Below are 20,990 nucleotides of genomic sequence, written 5' to 3' on the forward strand. Positions count from 1 at the left end.
TTCCTTACATTTTATGCAATCTTTTGTTCAACCCACTGAATTAAAGCTGAAAGTCTGCAGTTCAACTGCATCTGATTTTGTTTAATTTAACATTAATTGTAATGTACAGAACCAAAATTAGAAAAAAGTTGTCTGTCTAAATATTTATGGATCTAACTGTATGTACATGTAGAAGTATTGTACTCTGTCAACCATATTTGTATCATTACGAAAGAACATGAACTCAGGATGCAGATTCAGGAAAACCTCTTCTGATAAGGAGATCTGGTTTATGGGTTTTGCACTGCATCAGTGTGAAACAAAATGGAGTATAGGAATGCCATTGATGCCCACTCCTAGATACCAAAATTTGCGTAAAGCCTTAGCTGAGAAGACAGCACACAATAAGAGTTATTTTTCCAAGTAAGAATAGACGATAAAAAATATAGGTTTGATATATTTCATACTGTTTTTTTTTTTTTTTTTTACATTCTTTAAAGTTAAATATATGCTGTTGGATCTTCTTTCATCTGCAGGTGTAGCTGTGTACATGAGAACTGATTGAGATAGTTTCCTAAATGAATGACTTCATTTTTCTTTCTGCCTTCCTCTCCAGGTCCAAGGCATGTCCTTCATTGCAGCAGTCCTCATTCTCAATTTAGAAGAAGCTGATGCATTCATCGCATTTGCAAATCTTCTGAATAAGCCATGCCAGCTGGCCTTCTTCCGGGTAGATCACAGCATGGTATGCCATTCCAATATCTCCTCACATGGCCTTTCTTTATAGTGAATTGCTTTTGCTTCCTGCATTGGCAGTGGCATAAAGAACTTGTTATTAGGTTGCTGTCAGGGAAAACGGTTCACTCACTGCATTTATTGTCCTTAAAATAAATATACTATACTCTAGAATGGTTTGTTTATTGCTAAAACATTCGTGTTTATTATACAATCAGGTCTTTTTCAAGCATTTATGGAGCTAGTCCACCAAAAGTGATATTTGTTTTAGATGTATTCATATAGACTGGGTAAAGTCTATGGCTTCCTAAATATTTTGAATGCTGGAAGTTTTATTGTCATTCCTCTTTTGTGTGCTGCAGCTCCTTTGTGATTTCTAAAATAATTGCCACAGCAGTTGTGCAGACCCAGGAACCTAACAGATCTCTCCAATAAAGGTGTCAGCAGAAATAGTAAATAGTTGGTTATATCCATATTTGGCTCCTACCAAAGAAATGGAACTGAGAGCAGATATCACTATACACCTATGAGTTATTCATATCACAGCCTTTGTATTCAGTCCATGCATAACATGCATGTTGTGGTTATATCTACCTAAGTGCACCTATGCCCAACAACCATTAAAAACTAAACTTTTAAACCTCCCAAAATGCATATATTTTAATGAAGATAAATCTTCAAAGATCACAACATAGAAACCAACTAAAGCCTGGCTTTATAGCCCAACAGTTTGGAAACACCTGATGTCTGTTTACCTTTGCAGTATGTTGTTTTTCTTGTTTAATAGCTCTCATTCACCATACCAATATCTGAAAATACATTTAAACTTTAATTTAAAGATTTGGATTATTATTAACCTACTAGATTACATTAGAAATCCGTTTTATGCATGAGTTTAGTTGCATCCAAAGGCATTCACATGAGTCATTTTGCAGTGCTAAATCTGAAAATACTTGATTTCATATCTTGAGACAGGATGAAAGATATCTCTCTCATTGCTTCCATTTTTTCCAGGCAGTTCTCCCAAGAGCATATGCCTACTGATTATTCTGTCTTTCCTTTTTAGATGCTGAAATATTTTGCAGCTTTTGAAGTTTTCTTTGAGGAAAACCTCCCTAAGCTTTTCCTACACTTCAATTCCTACGGTCTTACACCAGACATCTACCTGATAGACTGGTACGTTTAGATATTCTAAAAATGTTCGCTAATTTTTCCAATGTTATCTCTGTTTCTGTTCTATACCTTATTGGGAAAGTTTACCTTGGATGTTTTACCAACAGGATATTTACACTATACAGCAAATCGCTGCCACTTGATCTTGCCTGTCGAGTTTGGGACGTGTTTTGCAGAGATGGGGAGGAGTTCTTGTTTAGGACAGCTTTGGGAATCTTGCGACTGTATGAGGATATCCTCTTACAGATGGACTTTATTCACATAGCACAGTTTCTGACCAAACTGCCTGATGACATTACATCTGAGAAGCTCTTTACCTGTATAGCAGCCATTCAGATGCAAAACAGCAATAAGAAATGGACACAGGTAAGTGTGAAGCCTTTATTTCTGTATTCAAACTATTTTGACATGTTGAGATTGCAACAATGTCATTAAAATGTTGCATCTGCTTTGCTATCAAGACATTTCTTTACTTTCCTGTATAGTTGCATTGCATAATAGTCCTGCAACTCTATGGACATTGACCTTTTGGGTCTGCACTGTAGCTATGCACTCACTACTTGTGGTCTGTGTAAAGTTCACCTCTTTAGCATTATATTGTAAATGTGTGGGGTGTATGTATGTTCTGTTTTTGTGAAAATATTACTATATTTCAATTTTCTGTCACCTTGCTGAATATAAGTATCAGTTAGCATCAAAATACAATCATTTCTTGATTGATTCCAGAAACTAAAACACTAGTGTAGGTTTACAGCTAAATATTAGTTTCTTGGGTTTCAAAGAATAGGTAAAAAATTACATGCGCGCGCAGGTATAACAATATATACCAAGAATATACATACTAAGATTAACAATATAAATGTTGTAAATGTCTAAATTATTTCTGCTTTTTGTGTTGTAGGTATTTGCGTCACTAATGAAGGATTACAAAGAGGGTGAAAAGAATAGCCCTGCATCAAAAACCTAAACACAAAATATGAAACCACTCCAATAAACAGAAGGACACCATGTGTATCTTAGTATTGTAAACCACTACGGATAAGTATGATCTGTGGAACCCCAGGAAGTTGCACATTGACTATAGTGGCTGTGGAAAATATATGTAGTCCCAACATTTTCGTGTCAGTATTAAAATTAAAACATAGATATTTGCATTTGGTTTCTGGGGAATACCAAATGCAGGTTTTTGCAGCTACAAGAATCATATTTAATATACAAAATATATTTAATGCAATAAACCTTTGTAACAGAACTTTGAGGTTGGTACACTAAGTTAAATGGATTTTAGAACAAGCACTTTTAATTTTTCTTTCTGATTGGTGAAAGTGCAGAATCATCCAGCAGACATTAATCAGACTGCAGTCTGAACCAAACTCTGTGGTACCTGTAGAAGCTGGATCCACATGGGTTCAAGTAAGCAGAGGACCAAATGAGTAATTTAAGCAGGGTAGGTAACAGCTGTAGTGGAATGATGGATGTATGTCCATGGTGCTTTTTCTACACTAAGAAGACTGGTTATGTAACTGACCAGTGGCAAGAATAACAATGAGCAGCATAGGAAAAGCAGCCAGGTTTGTCACTATTAGATCTTGGCACTCCTGCCACGCTTCACTGAAGATCCAATAACCACTCCTGTTCTCTCTTTATCTTTGAATTATTTGGATAGTTTGTATCACAATAAACCTGGCTCATCATGCAAAACCTAAAAATCTACTTTTAACACTACAGCTGAATCTGTGTCATGAACATATTGGCCTGGGAAATCTGCTATAAAGTTTCACCCCAGTTCAGTTTGTGTAAATTATTGTGGCATCGTCTCTGACACTTTCCAGTAACTGAGCAATAATGTTATTGGTATTGTGCCCGAGCAAGGTTTTTAGAACTGGAAATGAACATATTATATTTTATTGAAGAAGAGCCCAGTATTGTAGTACTCTTTCAGCTAGATGCCTCTTGGGTTTTATTACCCATTGGCTTTTTTATATTTGATGACAGTGAGATGTTGCATCTGGTTTTCCAGATCTCACTCTTCTTGTATCTTTCATTTATTTAAAATTTTGGAGAATGCAGCAGCAGGAGACTGAAGAGAGGGGCAGGGTAGGGACAGCTAATTTTTAGAAGTTTCAATTGGCAGAAAATAGAAGAAGCCAGGGGATACAATTTATTAACAGTTTCTAAAACTGAATCAATTTGAATAATTTAATTTTGTTTTTCTCTGGGAGAAAGTTGTCCTATTTTTATTTATGTAACATTACTCTAGCTTAAATAAACTTTCAAAATCGGCTTCCGCAAGCCAGTTTGTGTTAAAACCCAGCACATTGAAGAAACTTTGACAAATATGTTTGTGCTTTGTCTTGGAGTTCATTTTCAGAGTTAGAACAGGCATCAAGATCCCTCATATATTTGTTCCTTTTTATACCTCTAGTCATTATTGTATAATATGGACAAATATTGGTTCGAGAACAAAAGCTTTATGAAGGTGATACAGTACTGAAGTGTTTGCTCTGCTGGTAGCAGTGTTCACTTTTACAAATCACAGACTATTTTCATTCTGCTGTTGGGAAGAAAATGAAAGTCCTGTGTGGAAGAATTAAAAACTCAATATTGCTCCAGACAAATGAGCCGTCAGTAAAACATCTTTGTTGCTGAGGCTCTAGGTACATTGACATCTAGGGGATGATAGGAATATTTATAGGGTATTATTTAGAATTAATTGAAAGCGTCACAATGACAATTTTAAGTGAAGTCTTTTTTCCAATGAAACACAATTTTAAAGCTTGTCATGTTTAGGATATAATCTCTTAACACAGCATAAAAGGGTTTCTCGAAATTTAGTGAGAATTTCAAGAAGATTTTGCCCAGAACCTTCAGCTTTTTCTTTTTCATTTTTTTAGTGCAGATAAATTGGGAATTGGTTGACATGAGTGATGATATAGAGAGTTTTTATATCATTCTGTCATTCTGTCAATGATAACTTCTCATTCTCTAGTTCTAGGTGAGATTGGGGGTAGGGTGACTTGGATGCCAGACTGGCATGCAGCACCCTGGTTTCTCCTAATTTTTAGACACCTAATCCAAAGAGTGAAAGACAATATTCTACTTTTTAAGGTGAAAAAAAATCTTTTTAGGCTGCATTTTTTTTTTACTTTTACCTTGTTGAGATCTGCTGTACAACACCTGCCAGTTGTATGTGCCGATGTTGAGAGCAGAGAGGCCTCTGGGTATTTAGAGTTGGTAAATAAAAGCAAAGAATTTCTACACCTTTAGACAACTTACAATAAATGTGTACACTACAGTGTTTATATTCATGGTTCCAGGAAGGAAACTGTTACACATACAGGTACTACAGCTGCTGCTTTCTTAACCTCCTGAGCGGTAACCCTGAGTGTGGCTCGGGGTAAAAAAAACCTAACTGATAGCGGTAACCCCCTGCCACACTCGGGGTAGCTAAAAACATAAAAAATAAAGACTAACCTGGTCCCACCGGCATCCTCCAGTGTCATTCCTGTCTGATCCCATCCTCGGCTGCATCCTGTTCTTTCGATCTGTCCCCCGGCGAGTGCGCTGACGTTCCCCGGGAGTTCCCGGTTACATTGGTGCTTCCGTCTGTGCGTGCAAGGGAGCGTGGTGGGAATTTCTGATTTTTTTGTATTGGATTCAATACAAAATAACTGTATTGAATCCAATACAAAGTAAACATTATACAATATATGCCACTGTACAGTTATATTACAGGTTTCAGTATTTTTGATTTATTTATGCACCCGGTTTAACATTTTTTAACATTTCCGCCCGGGAGGTTATTCTCAAGCTAGATTGAGTTGGAACAGTTACATAATACTACTGAGTAATTGCAAAATTACTTTTGAGAGTATGTAAGGAGTTAAGTACGCCTTATACTGAGAAGCAAGTTGTCTTGTTCTGTAAGATAAGGGTTAATGTGTCGTCCACAGATCATAAAATGCTGCTTTAGTAAAGTTCTGCTATTGGAAGGAATCCTTGGTAGCATATGTAAACTCTTACATTAATGATTACTTCAGGCTCTAGTAAACACAGAGCCTGATTTGCCATGATACTATGGCAGACGTGAACAGTAAATGTGAATCCCAGCATTCCGTATTACTTTCGTACTGACATCCGTTTAATAATTCATTCACACCATGAGATCTCTTAAGATCCCGTATGACTGCTTGCTAATGGCAACCAAACATTCTCCTTTTTTTAAATGTCTGCTTTTAAATAAAGTTCTTTCAGGTTAAATATAATCCTACTATTTGTATGTATAACTCTTTTAAAGCAACATGTTTGGTGGGGTGAGAGTTGGCTAAAAATGAATAGTGGTATTACGATGTGCAATATTTGAATCTCCAGGCGGGTTTTTTTTTTACTAGTGTGTGTTTTCTCCTATTATCTGAATAGTTCTATATGGTCTGTAATGTTCCATCAAGCAACCCACCATTTTCAGAGTTAAAGATGCAGGCAATGTTGCTAAGTTTTAAGCAATATTTAATGGAAAACTATTGGTAAGATTCAAGTGGCTTTTTAGAATATTATACTACTGTTTTTTAGGAATTCTCCTAAATCTAAAATTATACCAATAATACAGAGTTACAAAGGTTTCTCACAGTTGCTTGGTCTCCCCAAGGCCTTGTGTGTTCATTGTTAGATTTCATATGCAGTTCTCGTCAGATACATTGATACACAATGCACATATACTGAACTAGGGAGGACTTTTGTCTTCTAGTGACTTACAGTTTAGGCAGGGGCTCTAAGAACTAATCAAGTTTAAAACCATTTGTATAATTTTCATTTTAACAGTAATGTAAGTTTCATATGTTTACTTCTCTTGCCCAAAACATTACATGATCGTTCCTTGTAGATGATTGCTGGCTATGCCCTGTTCCGTGATGAGGAACAAGAGCTTCCTGTTGCAGAGACACGGCAGCATCGGCTGCTATCTGTCATAGAGTTCCAGCAGGACAGATCTCTAACCACCTAATCCATATCAGGGAACACACATACACAAACTAGATGTTTGCCCAATACAATCATAAACTATTGTTTTGGGGTGACGAAAGTTGTTTGACTACATTACAGGGACCTTATATAAAACTAATGTCCTTACAGGCTAATACAATTAACCAATGTTTGGGTTCTCCTGCTCTTGCTGACTTGGTATGTACACATGTCTGCAGTTTCTATCTGTGGAAAATATATAATATATAGTATATATTTTTTTTTTATATATATATATATATATATATATATATATATATATTATAAAGTGCAGTGTACTCTGTGATAATTTTGTCACGTCTTAGATTGTGAAAGTTTCCAAATATTGCCACATAAGTACTACAGAACTTGGACTCCTGCAAGAATAGACCTATAGAAGTTTTGCTCCTATAGAAAAGAGTTTATCAGTAAAACACAGAGGGTAATATAAAAAGTTTAAGTGCTCTGTGTAGTCCAAGCCCAATCACATTATTCTCCAATTGCTAAGAGTTGGGAAAAAAAAGTGAGCAAAACTTAAATTAAAATACAGAAATTACACACTTGGCCTTTCTTGCAGTGACATTATCTTCTAAAGCCTTCTTACCACCTTTCCTTACTTTGCCACCAATTTAAATACTAGTATCTTCTATTAGTACACAAAATTTCCCACACACATGGAGTTGTGGAGTGAGAATAATTCCCTCTTGCACAGTTATCAGCCAATGAGAAAATTCCTTGCTTAACATCAACAGTTGAGCCCCGTTAACAATCACAAGGAGCGTTCCCATTGGCTAATGGTTGTCAGGACCAGGAATGCTGACCCCCTCCACTGTGCAACTTCCTTTAATAAACGCTGACAAGCTAGGCACTTCAATTCCAACAACAATCCCTCCAGATTCTTCACTGGTATGGTCCAAGTAACATTCCAATATTTCAAGGTAACTTCATCAGGTTTTTGCTAACAAAATTTTAGTTCCGCTTTAAACAGAAGCCACTTGTTTTACCTATACTTTTTCTTTAAAATGTTAGATTTTGTGCTTGTCCTCCAATCTAGGAAGCCACCAATTTTTGCTAGTATCTTGTGCAAGTGCATTGCTTACTTGTAAGTTATTTCTGTAGCCTCACCGTCGGTTGTGTGTGAAATAAGGACACCAATGTAAACGGTTGTAAATGTTACTAGACCTGGGCAGGAATGAAATCATGGAGGACCGAGACCGGCTCACCCTTTTCTGTTTCGGTTGCAGCTCTAAAACTCTTTATGAAATACACGTGTAAACTCGAATGTTACATATAATTTATGTATTTCTTTTATGTCATTCAAAGTATTTCTAATTTTTTTGTGGCTATTGTACAGTTTTCTTACTTTTCAAGTATAAACCTGTATATAGAACATATGTACATAGAAGGGACTTAGCCTTCATTTGAAACCACTAGATGAACACTTCCGATGTAAATAAAACTTGGAAGCTGAAACTTTTACTGAGTGTCATGTTTTTTCTCTTGCAATATGCGACAGATGCTGTTTAAAGTCCAATGCCAGATATTTGCTGTGTATAGAGAAAAGAATAGCACTGATATTTTTAGAATAGAATGTTTCATCATTTCCTGTCCTAAATAAACAGGACCGATCATGAGGATCATGGAAGTAAAGGTAAATGTCAAGCTATTTTTTTTGATACAGATATAGCACACCTCAATGAAGCAAATGCATTTTGCCGATTGGCAGCTTTTCTGTACTGGTAATGGCATGAGTGCTACAGTAATACCCTTAATACAGGTTAAAAATATCATTATTACTTTAATAACTTTTGTTCACCTTGGCAATATATAAACTGTTTGGCTGGTTCACCTTCAAAATAAAGGGTGCTGATAACATTGTGGTTTCTGGAACATACTGAATATAATCCCCACTCATGTACATCTTTTATGAGGTATGGGTATATTTGAGAAAAAAAAACAATCTGAGGTCATGTGCCATTACAGGGCAATGACAAGCATTAAAAGTACTTTTTCATAACAGAATTTCACATTTTATAAAATCCTGCGATATGTGACACAGATATGTACCCCTCTGTACTAGAATGGAAATCACATTGTTACATTCTAGCATAGGGTTTCAGCCTGAGTAAAAGGTCAGATAAAAACTGGTTATATTATGAATCCCCTTTATGGTCCCCCCCTAATTACTGAATGCGTAGTCTTTATTACATGTCTTATTTTATATGAACAAAACGTTCTTTTCTTTCAGCTGCTGCTTAAATGGTTTCCCAAAACAGACATTCCATTCTAACATAAGTGGGTTTGTGCGCTGGAGCGTAGTTCTAGATGTTTATTGCTGTACTATCAAAGCTGCTGACTTTAGAATTTTTGGAACTTTGATACCAAGTCAGCAAAATATAGTCACCCACCCATTCAGCTAAATTTTGCAGCGGCAGCTCATTGCTTTTCAGATCCTTTTCCATGGCATCAGATTTTTCTAGTATGAATGATAGGTTTCATTCATCTCTGTGAAAGAATATAACATCAATCTTCAGACTCTGCACGGGTGTTCGAAGGCTCACATATTGGCAGTTTTTGTATTTTGCTACCTTAAGATGCATGTATTGCCAAAACTTTATAACTTTTAAACAAAGTAGGGAAGAACCATTTTACAGTTTTCTGATTTATATTCTGTATTGCAGGGGGAAAAAAAACTATGGTAACTAGTGCCACTGTATATAAACCATGTGCTGCAGCACGCCACATCACAAGCGTGTGAACTAATTATTGGCACCACAATGCATGCTACATGCTTTACTGCGACTTGAAGATTCAGAAGGACCTATTTCCTTCCCCATTGGTTGTCACTTGGACAGAAGAGGATGGAAAATCACAACATTTATATTTATATTTGTCGACAGAACAAGAGTGTAATTCTTCCAGTAGGAATTCCTGTTCCTTTCAGATCAGAGATTTCCTCTTGCATTTTAAGACAGGAAGTGAAGCGAAATCACAACAAAAACTACACTTCACATATATTATAAAAAAGACCCTGCAATGGAATGCCCTAAATTTATCAACACATAGGCAATTTAAGCAAATTTAATTAAAACATTTTTTTCATATTATATTGGATCATTTTATTATGGTATTTTTTTTTTTTGTTTTGTTTTTTATGGTTTACTCAGCTCTGTCAAAGTGTTGCTTACTTATTGATAAGAGTTTAAAGTGTAGAATGATTTTTTGAATGAATCATACACTAATGCAACTCTGTATATAAACTAAATGACTAATAAAATGACTACTGCATTTTTGGCCTGCTGTTGTGCATACCTCCTCTGACAACCGATGAACAGACGCATTTTGTGTATTCTAAGCCAGTAAAGCTAAACCCTATTGCTACCTTCAGACTTGCACATCTGTAAGGACCCCTGTCATGTATTAAGCTAGCTACAGACACATATCCACCCATCAAGGAATTTTGATATTTGTTAAATTCTCCCACTGTTTCCATCACGGCTTGAGGCTCTTGAGAGAAGTTCTGAACCAAGGTGCTGAATTTTTTCAGGAGGCTGTGTACAACACTCTTCTGGTCCCTCTTACCAGCCATGCTCTATTTCTATTGCATAGTAAGACACAAAGACTTAATATCTAAAATACACTAAATCATTTAATATTGTCTAGTCCCCAGAAAAAAAAATTAGATTATGAATTATCTCCCCGTCCTCTCTATAAATGGAAGGCTTGCAAAAGTTCCAACCAGCTTTATTGGTGACAGTTCTGGTATCCTGATTAACGTCTTTATGTGCAAAGCTTACACTGGTTACCTTACAGTCATTCATATTAGTGTCTGTCCAGTAAAGATCTTCACATATTGATCTTTGTACAATTGTATCCATGTCGGTGGCTCAGGGGTTAGCACTCCGGCCTTTGCAGCACTAGGTCCCAGGTTCAATTCCCAGCTAGGACATTATCTGCATGGAGTTTGCAGGTTCTCCCCATGTTTGCGTGGGTTTCCTCCGGGTACTCCGGTTTCCTCCCACATCCCAAAAACATGCAGTTAGGTTAACTGGCTTCCCCCTAACAATTGACCTTGGACTACATTAATCACATATGACTATGGTAGGGAAATTAGATTGTGAGCTCCTTTGAGGGACAGTTAGTGACACGACTATGGACTTTGTACAGCGCTGCGTAATATGATGGCGCTATATAAATACTGTATAATAATAATATTATTTCCTTAAAAGATTAGAATTTGTCTTATCAGTCTTTCATTTTCCAAAATGCATTTAATGCTTCTGCAGTCAACTACTTTTCTAATTAAAATTAGCCATGGGTATCTCATAATGAATTCCTTTCAGGAACAGAGCCAATTATGTGTTTACTGATAAAGATTGTGTTGTAGCTTTTTTGTGAGGGTTTTGTATCTTTCCAATCATTAACCTGTACTGTTTCCTACAGTTTGAAAACACAGGGTGTCGTTACCTTATATGTGTTTGCTTTTTATAAAATAATAATGTTGTGGCACAGCGTTCAGCTGGTATTTCATGGTATGCGTAAGCTGGTATAAATGATGAGGATATGTTGGGATGGGAAAACTGTTTCTGATCTGGATACTTGAACATGTTTGCCAGGAAGAAATACAACTGAGCTGCAACCTGAAGAACAGCAAATATTGCATGGAGGCTTTAATTTAGAGTACCAAACTGTAGGCCAGTAGGATATAAATCATTCTGCTACCAAAATTCCACAGCTTTGTATCAAAGCCTGATCATAAACCCAAAGCCATTTCAAGTCAAGTGATCTAACAATGGCAATTACAAAAAGTCCCAACAACAAGAACTGTGCACTGCTTACAGCTCGAAGAGTGACTGATAGACCCAATGTACAATGCTAATCAAACAATCAGAAAAATCGACATGTTGGAACTTCGAGAAGGTATAACCAGAAGACCAGGTGCCAGCCTTACAAATAATGGGAATCATTGTCAGGGTCACCTTACTAGACCTTAAAGGCAAACAGGTAAGGGGGAACCTAGATTGTAAGCTGTTGTTTGGGGCAGGGTCCTCCCCTGCTCCTTTTTCACTGTCTGTATCTATCTGTCAAACCCCTATTTATTGTACAGCTCTGCATAATATGTTGGCGCTATATAAATCCTGTTAATAATAACCTAATACCTTAAATGGGAATAATGGTCTGTCTGAATTGCCTTGAAATACTGGAAAGAAAAGCAAGGGAGCCCTCCCATGGCTCATTTAAAGCGTAAAAGGAAGGAATCAGTTTTTCTAAGACCTGTGTCTAAGAAAATATTATTATTTAAAAACAGTATTTATATGAAGCAAACATATTACGCAGCGCTGTACATTAAATAGAGGTTGCAAATAACAGACAGATACAGGACAGAGACACAAGAGGAGGAGAGGAACCCTGTTTATGAAAAGTAGAAACCTGTTCTCCACTTAGAAATGTTATCCTCACGTTAGAACTATATTTATCCAAGTGGAAACAGGTTTTACCTCCTGTCAATCCATCTTCTAAAAGTGGAGAACAAAGCTGCTGTTAAAGTGGTGATCAAAAACTGCATTGATTGAATATTTCGGAGTATTGTACATAACCCCATTGCAGCCATGTATAGTTTTCTGTAACAAGGTGATTAAGGCATCTTCTTCAAACAAAACCATTGATCTCTGCTATTTCCTATGTAGTGATTGCCACTTTATAGGTGTGCTGAACAGCACCAAAGTATCATTAAATAGTGATTGGTCCCATAATGTCTGAGTGTTGTGTTGCAGATGTCTAGTAAAAATGGCCCCCACGACTCGTGCAGAAGTAGCCAATTGGCTTTTGGATTGAAGAGCTGGAACCTGAGGCAGGAGTATCAGAAGCTTCTCCTAGGGAAGGAGAGGTGACACAGACCAGACCTAAATACACCTACAGATGTAGGATCCTTACCAACCTTCTTTAATATCTGTTGATGAAGAGAAAGGTTGTTTAATAAAGCTATTTAAAGAGGAACTAAACCCAAAACCACAAAAAAAAAAAAATACACCTACCTTTAATCCCACAGGGCAGTCCGATCCCTCTGATGTCCTGCATCAGGTTCCGCATCGTCCCTGCGTTCGTCTTGGAGCCGCCATCTTCTGCTCTCCTTCCTGTTCTTCTTCCTACGTCACCCAACCCAGGCATGAGATCGAATAACGAAGAATGAAAAAAAAAATTGCCGATCTCACGTGAGATCAACAAATTTTTCTTTATGTGCAGAAGAAGCGCCCAAGAGCCTCCCGGGATGCCTGACATAGGTATACCAGGAAGCTTTGCGCTCCCATTCATTCTCGACCGCCTAGGCGATCGAGAATTAGGGGGCATTGCTGCACTTATGAAAACTTAAGGGGTGTTGCACTTAAAGAAAAAACAAACACAGAATTCTGATTCTACATAAAAGGGTTGTAAAGTGAAAATTGCACGCTACAAGTTTTTTTTAAGTGGACCAATCATCACATTTTTTACTTTATATAAAAGGGTGGCTCACTTTTATATAGAACAATTTTTTTTTTTTTTTTTTTTTTTTTTAAGATTTGAAGGGGGGACCCCTACCCTTATGTTGTTATTGCCACGGTGGTAAAAACTTAATCAGAACCATGAAGTCTCCTGGGGTACCTATGCCACATCCGAGGAGGCGGCGGGCTGCTCCTCCTGCGCGTGCCTGATCCCGAGCAATTTTGATCCTTTGGGAAGTGGTGGAATGGGAGATTTGCATCATGAATATGAAACCAACAAATCTGCAGCTATTGTGTAATTCTATCATGTCGATGTGGACACAAAACACCCAAAGAATGTCTCCAGCATCTTGGTAAATCTATGCCACAGAATTACAGCAGTTCTGAAGGCAAAAGATTGTAAGCTCTTCGGGGGAGGGTCCTCTCCTCCTCCTGTGTCACTGTTTGTATCTGTATGTCATTTGCCACCCCTATTTAATGTACAGCTCTGTGTAATATGTTGGTGCTATATAAATCCTGGTAATAATATTCATAAAATTAAAAGGGGGCCCAACCCTGTACTAGCAGGATGTACCTAATAAAGTGGCCAGTGAGTGTATACATGTGCAGCTACCATGGTTACAGACTTTTTTTTTTATTTCTGCTCTCTCACAATGCTTCAGTTTTGCGCTGCCATATCTTCCTCTTCTTTCGGGTTCTTCTTACTATGTCATCCGACCTAGGCACGAGATCAGGTGACGTGGGGAAAAAAAGTGCTGATTTCACTGCGCATGTGTGAGATTGGCTTTATTTCCCCCTTTTGATGAAAGGGCTCCTTCTGCGCATTAAAGAGCCTTTGCTCTCCCATTCATTCTCGATCACCTAGGCCATCGAGAATTAGGGTGAGGTGCTGCACCCTTTTTTTTTTTTTTAAAGAGTGTTGCACTTAAAAAAAAAACCATATAATTTTTACTTAACATAAAAGGGTTCTCTACCCTTTCATGAAAAAGTGAAATTTCTGCGTTTAGGTACACTTTAATGACATCTGCTAGCTTTTAAAGACTTTCCAGCGCCACATTCTCGCACGTTAGCACTTTAAGCCTCCAGTTCTATTGCTTGTGTGCTGCGCCCAGCACACAAGCAATAGAACTGGAGGCTTAAAGTGCTATTCATCTCTGCAGCCGGTAGGTGGCGCTCTTAGAAATCTGCGGCGCAGGATTTTGCCGGGCTGTTCTTGCCTGCGTTGCGCTCTCTATGTCAGAGTCAATTCCTGTAGTCACACGTGTGGAACAGAGCGTAGCTGTACCGGGGACACACCATGAAGCCGGTAAGTTTATGTTTGGGGTCACCGTACCCCAGCGCTATGTGCCGCACAGCACCCAGTCAGCTAATGAAAATAAATGGAGCGCAGAGTGTCTGGTCAGCGTACAGCCTGGAGACATTCATAGGAGAAACATGTTGCTGCTGACGTCCTATTCTGCATAATGGGAATGACACTCTGACCACCCAGAGGCACTGAGCAGGAACAAGACTCCCCTGTACTGTGAATTATTCTGGAAAGCCGGGGGATGACACCCAGCATGCAGGAAATGGCTGCACAGGGAAAGATTACTATGATAATACATGTAAAACAAATGGAGTTCAGGCTGTCAGTATAACCAGTGGGGTGCAAGCTGTCCATATACAGTAGAACCTCGGTTATCCGGCATATACAGGGAATGGCTGATTCCGGATAACTGTAGCTTCCCGTTAACTGACATTAATTTATTTTTCCTTTTCTCAGCCATTCAGCATTAGACTTGATCTGAGCTCATTTACCTCTAGTGCTGAATGGCTGAGAAAAGGAAAACCCCGAGGACGGCTCAAGTGTCCTCAGGGTTTCCCTTTTCTCAGCCAATCAGGAAGCTTTTCTCCACTCTCCTGATTGCTCCCGCAGCCCTAGCGGAGTTGAGGTTTGTGTTCTTGGATGCAGAATACATGTCACAGCTCCGCTAGGGCTGCAGGAGAAATCAAGAGCAGTCAGGTGCCGGTTATCTGAGTTCCGGATAACCGGGGTTCTACTGTAACATGTGGATGCAATCTATGCCTGAAATAGGTATGGTGCTGGCTTTTATATATATCACAGGGTGCAAACTATTGTAAGCTCTTCAGGGCACGGTCCTCTCCTTCTGTGTCACTGTATCTGTCTGTCATTTGTCACCCCTATTTAATGTACAGCTCTGAGGTATATGTTGGTGCTGTATCAATCCTATTTATCAATAATAATAACTTACTATAGCACTCATGGTGCTGGCTTCCAGGGTGCTATCTAATCCTAAAACATGTAGGGTGCTGACTTTTATATAACATGGGGTGCAGACTGTTCCTACAACATGCATGGTGCAAGTTGTCTGCATGACAAGTGGGGTTCAAGCTATTCATTTTCCATTCGAGGTGCAATCTGTTGCCCAATGTACCTTTCATTGCATACTTTATTGGTTAGTCATATGATTGCCACCTGTGTCTATTTCTTGTGACTGACAGATTGGACATTAAAAGACAACTCCAGCCAAAAAACAAAAACAAAATGTACTTAAAAAAAAAATACCAGTGTTGGTGACCCTCTCTTTCCTCCCCCGTTCTTATTACTCTGTATATGTAGAAAGAGACAAAGTTTGTTCCTGAGTTAAATGTGCGAAAACACACCACAAAAATGTGCACTGGGGTGCCATTGTGATTCCTCCTCTAAAGAGGAAGAGCCTCCCAGATTTCCCAGACCTCTCGGGCGTTATGCTCCTGATGGGCTGGGTACTAAGACCACCCGGTTGAAGCCAAGTGGGCCTACTAGCTTGTGTGAAATCAGAGCGGTTCTGTTCTCTTGGGGTTTGCCTAAGCCTTCCCCCCAGATACTAGGCTGGGAGCATAGAGAGATGGAGAACGCTCAACCATAAGGCCAGAGCACTTCCCAGACTTCAGGGCCGGCCAATAAGAAGGCAGCACTCTCCATTGTCAGTGGCAAACAACACCAGTGACAGTGACAACATAAAAATACATAAAACAAATAGTAAGGACTGCTGGAACCGATGCAAGGACTGCTGGAACTGAAACACCCAGCAGTGATAAACTGGAAGTGATGCTCCATTGCTTCTTAAAGACATCTCCAGCCATGACAAACATAAGAAAATATTTCTATAATAATAAAACCAAAACAAAACACTGGCGCCCGGTCATCCCTTCATTGTACAAATGTAGAAAAGTACACTGAATACCTGATCTGTGATTTAGGCACAATGATCCTGGAGGCTGCTCTCATTTACTAAAGAATTAGGTATCTTGTATGCCCCTTCCCACCTATCAATCATTATCCTTCGACAGACTACAATCTTCTGTCATTGGCCGTTCTCTCTATAAGTGAAGAATGACTCCGTATAACCTTCTGCTGTTGGCTTTTGGATTGAAGAATTGGAACCTGAGGCAGGAATATTGGAAGCTTTTTCCAGCATAGGAACACTCTTGCATCAGGTGTGCCATGGACCAGACCAATATACACCAATTCATAAGCCTATCCCAATGACACTATCCTGATATGTAGGATTTCCCTGCAGCCTTTGCACCCATTTGTGATGAATAATGGCTGATTGATGCGTCTTTCTGCTCTGTATAACTTTGTGCTGTTGACATTTTCCTGTTGTCAACAGCAGCAAAATTCTGGGCATATTTGTAATGCAGTGAATGTGACTTTCCCTGAGCAAATACTGGTGATGAATTACTGTAATTTAAAACACATGCACCTGGAAGATTCACCTGCAATGAATGTAGATTCACTGCTTTACAAATGTGTCTGGCCAGTTTTTGCCATCAAGAGCGTTGTTGGCAACAATCTTTTGTGATCATTTCTAGTGACGAGAGATGGAATGAGTTCAGTACACACAGAGCTGTTCTGTGGAGGGGGAGGGGGGGGGGGTGATGAGTGATCAGCACTGGCCTTTATAGGAAGGTGTAGTGGTTGTCTCATTCATCAATCTACCAGGACAGTTTGATGAACAATTTCAGGGGACTGCTGTACAGCAGAATGGTTCGTGTCTGGTGACCGTCATCTAGTGTTGTGTGTAGCTCCAGTGGCTTTAGGGATGCTAATCAGTCAGATTCTGAGGTAGTTAGGTAATAGCTGATAAGTCTGGATAACCGCATACCACTCAGAAATTAGTGAAGTTTAAAGCCCAACTTTGGTCTGCCCAGCATTATTTTTGATCTTGCATGTGCATAGGTTTCATCATGCAATGACAGAACAGGATCGTTGTTTTCACGGCAGTCCTCCATGAAGATGGCATCTTCCTAGAAGTCCTAGACCTATCATCACTGCAGGGTGCCAGCCCACAGGTAAGTATGTGCCATAATCCTAGCAAATTATGGCAGAAGCTCACAACCCACCAAGGATATAGTTCTGCTTTAAAAAGTCAATGCACAATGTGCAACTTTGGTGCAAAACCCTTTGATCTTGAAGGAAGATTTGCTATGTTTTAGGTGGATTGTTTCAGGGGAGTGAAAGGTGTTAGGGCAGCCTGGAGTGGTGAGTATACCTTGCTCAGAAAGGAGAGTAGAGCAAAACAGGACAAAGCGATAAACACAAATGCATTTCTGTGAAAGTGTCTAGCTGCATAAGCTTATCTGCTAATTTTTTTTTTCAGAGGAGACATCGAAAACAAGCACCCAGCTTTCGCAAGCTGCTAAAGACCAGCAAGGTCAAACTTGAAAATAAGTTAAAGAACAAACAGTTTAAACAGGAGAGCACCGCAAAGAAACGCAGGAAAGAACAGAAGAAGCTACGGGAGGCTGTGCGAGATGTCAGCTCCAAAAGACCGGTACCCCTGGATAACGTGAAGAAGAAGCAGCCAGGTACCAACCAAAGGGAAATGTAGCTTTAATTGAGTAGCAGAACACAGGCTACTCTTCATAGTTTATATTAAGGGAAACTTTAATTTTTTTTTATACACAGGGCAGCACTTTCTTTCCTTTTTCCAAAATCTGAATAAATCAAAAGACTATTTAGTTATAATCAGTAGTCATAAACATTGTGATTCAGGCAGCATAGGCTGGAAAACAAAAGATTTTGTATAAATGAAAAGAGAGTGGTGAAGTTTTTTTCATATTAACAAAGTGTTTAGGTTAATATTAGTATGTTTCATACTTATTGATGTGAAGGGTGAGGGGATGAATCCACTTAAACCTTTATAATGCAGTTGATTCAAAGCAGTCAAGAATTTTAGCACTGCTTTATAAAACATTGCTGTCATTATTTGCATTATCACCTTCTTGTAGCTATTGAAGAAAATGAGCTGGACGAAGAGTCATTACCCCTGGACATGATAGATGAAGATGACCTGCAGCTTATGCGAGAAATGGCTCAGAAAGCTTCATTCCTGACCAGAGACCTTTCCTCCAGGTATCTTCAGTACAGTTTAGATCTAACATATTTATTTTTTTTTTAAACAAGCTTCTTTCACTGTAAGTTAAATTTTGTAATGTGATTAATATGTAAAATTGCAGACAAATACCATATATGATGCACTTAAATTGACACAATTGATTTTGATGCACAGTTTTTTTTTTTTTACATTGATCTTGCAATAGTTGTCAATTTTTTACAGCGTGACCTCTGCAGCTCACTAGGCTGCACTTCCTCTTGTTATATGAAGGGGTAAGATGTGGGATGAATTGTGTTCCTGTTGGGGAATTCTCCACAGTGGCTTTATGGACAGCAGAATTAAACATACTAGTAATTAATTTCGCAAGTCTTTCCAAAAAGAAAAAAGTTTTGGCTGGTGTTGGGTATTATTATTTTAAGTATATTTTTATAGAGAGTGCTAGTTTACCTATATAAGGCTTTACAATGTTGCAGTGCAGGTTAGTCATAGCTTGGTCAACAGGGTGTTCTACATAGCGATTTGAAAACAAAACATTGTGGCAATGCTCACATACAATGCTTAGCTTCCACTATTTAATAATTTTAAATCCTATGAATTAAAGAGGTGAGCCAGGGACTGGCTGGGGAGAAAAAGGCTGGATATTCTCTATGTGGTAGAATATGTAATATAATTGAAATCTCAAACTACCAGGTATATATGATAGTGTGTGCAAAGCTAACTTTATTTCCTGATTCTTCTTTAGTCAACCAGTTCATGCCACAAAAAGAAAACAGGATAGCATAATTGAGAAGTATGAGAAAATGCCCAGACGTATGAAGACTGAACCTGAAAAAGAGCTCATTCACCTCCTGCCCATTAAAGACAAAAGTGGCATTATTCCTCAGAGTATAGAGAAGCCAGGTAATTGGTTGTCCCTTTTGACATTCTTCTGTCCTGTTCATGTGGTATGTGTGTAGTGCTATGTGTACTGTTCATATAACACAACCTATGATCTTATGCAGTTGTCCACCTGGAAGAGGAAGAAGATGACCAGGAACAGCTAATGGAGGTCCAAGAAAATGGAGGTGAGTTGTAAACCAGTTCAGGGTCCCTATAACTTTAATTTGTGCAGTCACTTTCTGTTCTCTACCACTTTACAATTTAATTATAATGCTGCAGGAATTAGTTACACAGGAGTATTTAGTTTATAGATTTAAACAAAGTGCACCTAGAGCATATTTTGTGGAAGCCATTGAAACTGATTATAGGTAGTATGGAGCTGAGGATAATAGGACGCTTGGCATATATTTAGTTTAGTATACTAATTTGTATTATTTGTCAGATATGTGATTATACTACAGACTGGATTTAAATAGTTTACAACAATACGGTATATGTGGAAATGTTATCAGATAAAAGGACTGTCTAGCCTATGGGGTGTAGTTTATATTTTATCAATCACTTAAAAAACTTTAAATGCAATACTAATACCAAAGGGTGGGTATATGTAACTTCCATAATTCCATCATAGTAACGACATAGTAAGCAATTACAATTTTTAGACCATGAGAAAAAAATTGTGTAGTGCTAAAGAACTCTGAAAGAGCTTTTGCATAGCATACAACAGGATTAAAACCATTGAAGATACCATTGACTGTTTTTTCTTACTGCTATCAGTGTTTCAGGGTGGGGGGTTGGTATACAGATTTCCCTTCACATCTTGTCCTACTAAAAATAGTTTTACCGGACAGTAAGTGAGGCATAACCTTACATGGGTTCCAACCTTTTCTTAATCTCTACTAAGGAAAAGCATTTTCCCTCATCTGGCGTTTGGTAAAATGTCAATAGGATAAGAAGTGAGGGGAAATGCCATAACAGAGAGCCCAGTTAAAAAACCTGACATTAGCTCCAATTCTTTACCCCTCTTCCCAAGACTAGAAAAAAAGTTGCTGGCTTTACCTACAGTTTCATATCTGGATAATTTTATTGGTAAAATCTGTATGTTCTTGTAGATAAGAGAAACATGGCATTTAGTTGTATCTGTTTTTCTAGATGTGCCAGAAGAGCCCCTGCATTTGATGACTACAGAAGAGCTGGTACATCACAGGAAAGAAACACTGGAAGAGAAGAAGATTCAAATTGCTGCCTTGGCCTCAGCGATACTTGCAGATCCAGAGAACAGTGTGTGTGGTTTGTATTTTCACATCCAGAAAAGATGCATTATTATTATTCTCCCCAGAATATGTTCCCTAGTTTGTCTGGGCAG

General features: G+C 38.4%; 2 protein-coding genes across 2 annotated transcripts in view; both read left to right on the forward strand.

The window, feature by feature from the left end:
* The window catches only part of LOC140339970 (TBC1 domain family member 12-like), a 53,281-nt gene extending 44,920 nt beyond the window's left edge, over positions 1–8,361 (forward strand). Inside the window, exons 10-13 of the mRNA XM_072424898.1 lie at positions 596–724; positions 1,781–1,890; positions 1,995–2,253; positions 2,789–8,361. Coding sequence (XP_072280999.1) covers positions 596–724; positions 1,781–1,890; positions 1,995–2,253; positions 2,789–2,854 — 564 coding nt within the window. The 3' untranslated portion in view covers positions 2,855–8,361. The remainder of the gene's footprint in view (positions 1–595; positions 725–1,780; positions 1,891–1,994; positions 2,254–2,788) is intronic.
* A 6,229-nt stretch (positions 8,362–14,590) lies between these two features.
* The window catches only part of NOC3L (NOC3 like DNA replication regulator), a 32,923-nt gene continuing 26,523 nt past the window's right edge, over positions 14,591–20,990 (forward strand). The window contains exons 1-6 of the mRNA XM_072424416.1: positions 14,591–14,667; positions 18,008–18,215; positions 18,639–18,762; positions 19,488–19,645; positions 19,747–19,809; positions 20,777–20,907. Coding sequence (XP_072280517.1) covers positions 14,659–14,667; positions 18,008–18,215; positions 18,639–18,762; positions 19,488–19,645; positions 19,747–19,809; positions 20,777–20,907 — 693 coding nt within the window. The 5' untranslated portion in view covers positions 14,591–14,658. The remainder of the gene's footprint in view (positions 14,668–18,007; positions 18,216–18,638; positions 18,763–19,487; positions 19,646–19,746; positions 19,810–20,776; positions 20,908–20,990) is intronic.

This window comes from Pyxicephalus adspersus, chromosome 10 (assembly GCF_032062135.1).
Source record: "Pyxicephalus adspersus chromosome 10, UCB_Pads_2.0, whole genome shotgun sequence".
NCBI classification, from domain to species: domain Eukaryota; kingdom Metazoa; phylum Chordata; class Amphibia; order Anura; family Pyxicephalidae; genus Pyxicephalus; species Pyxicephalus adspersus.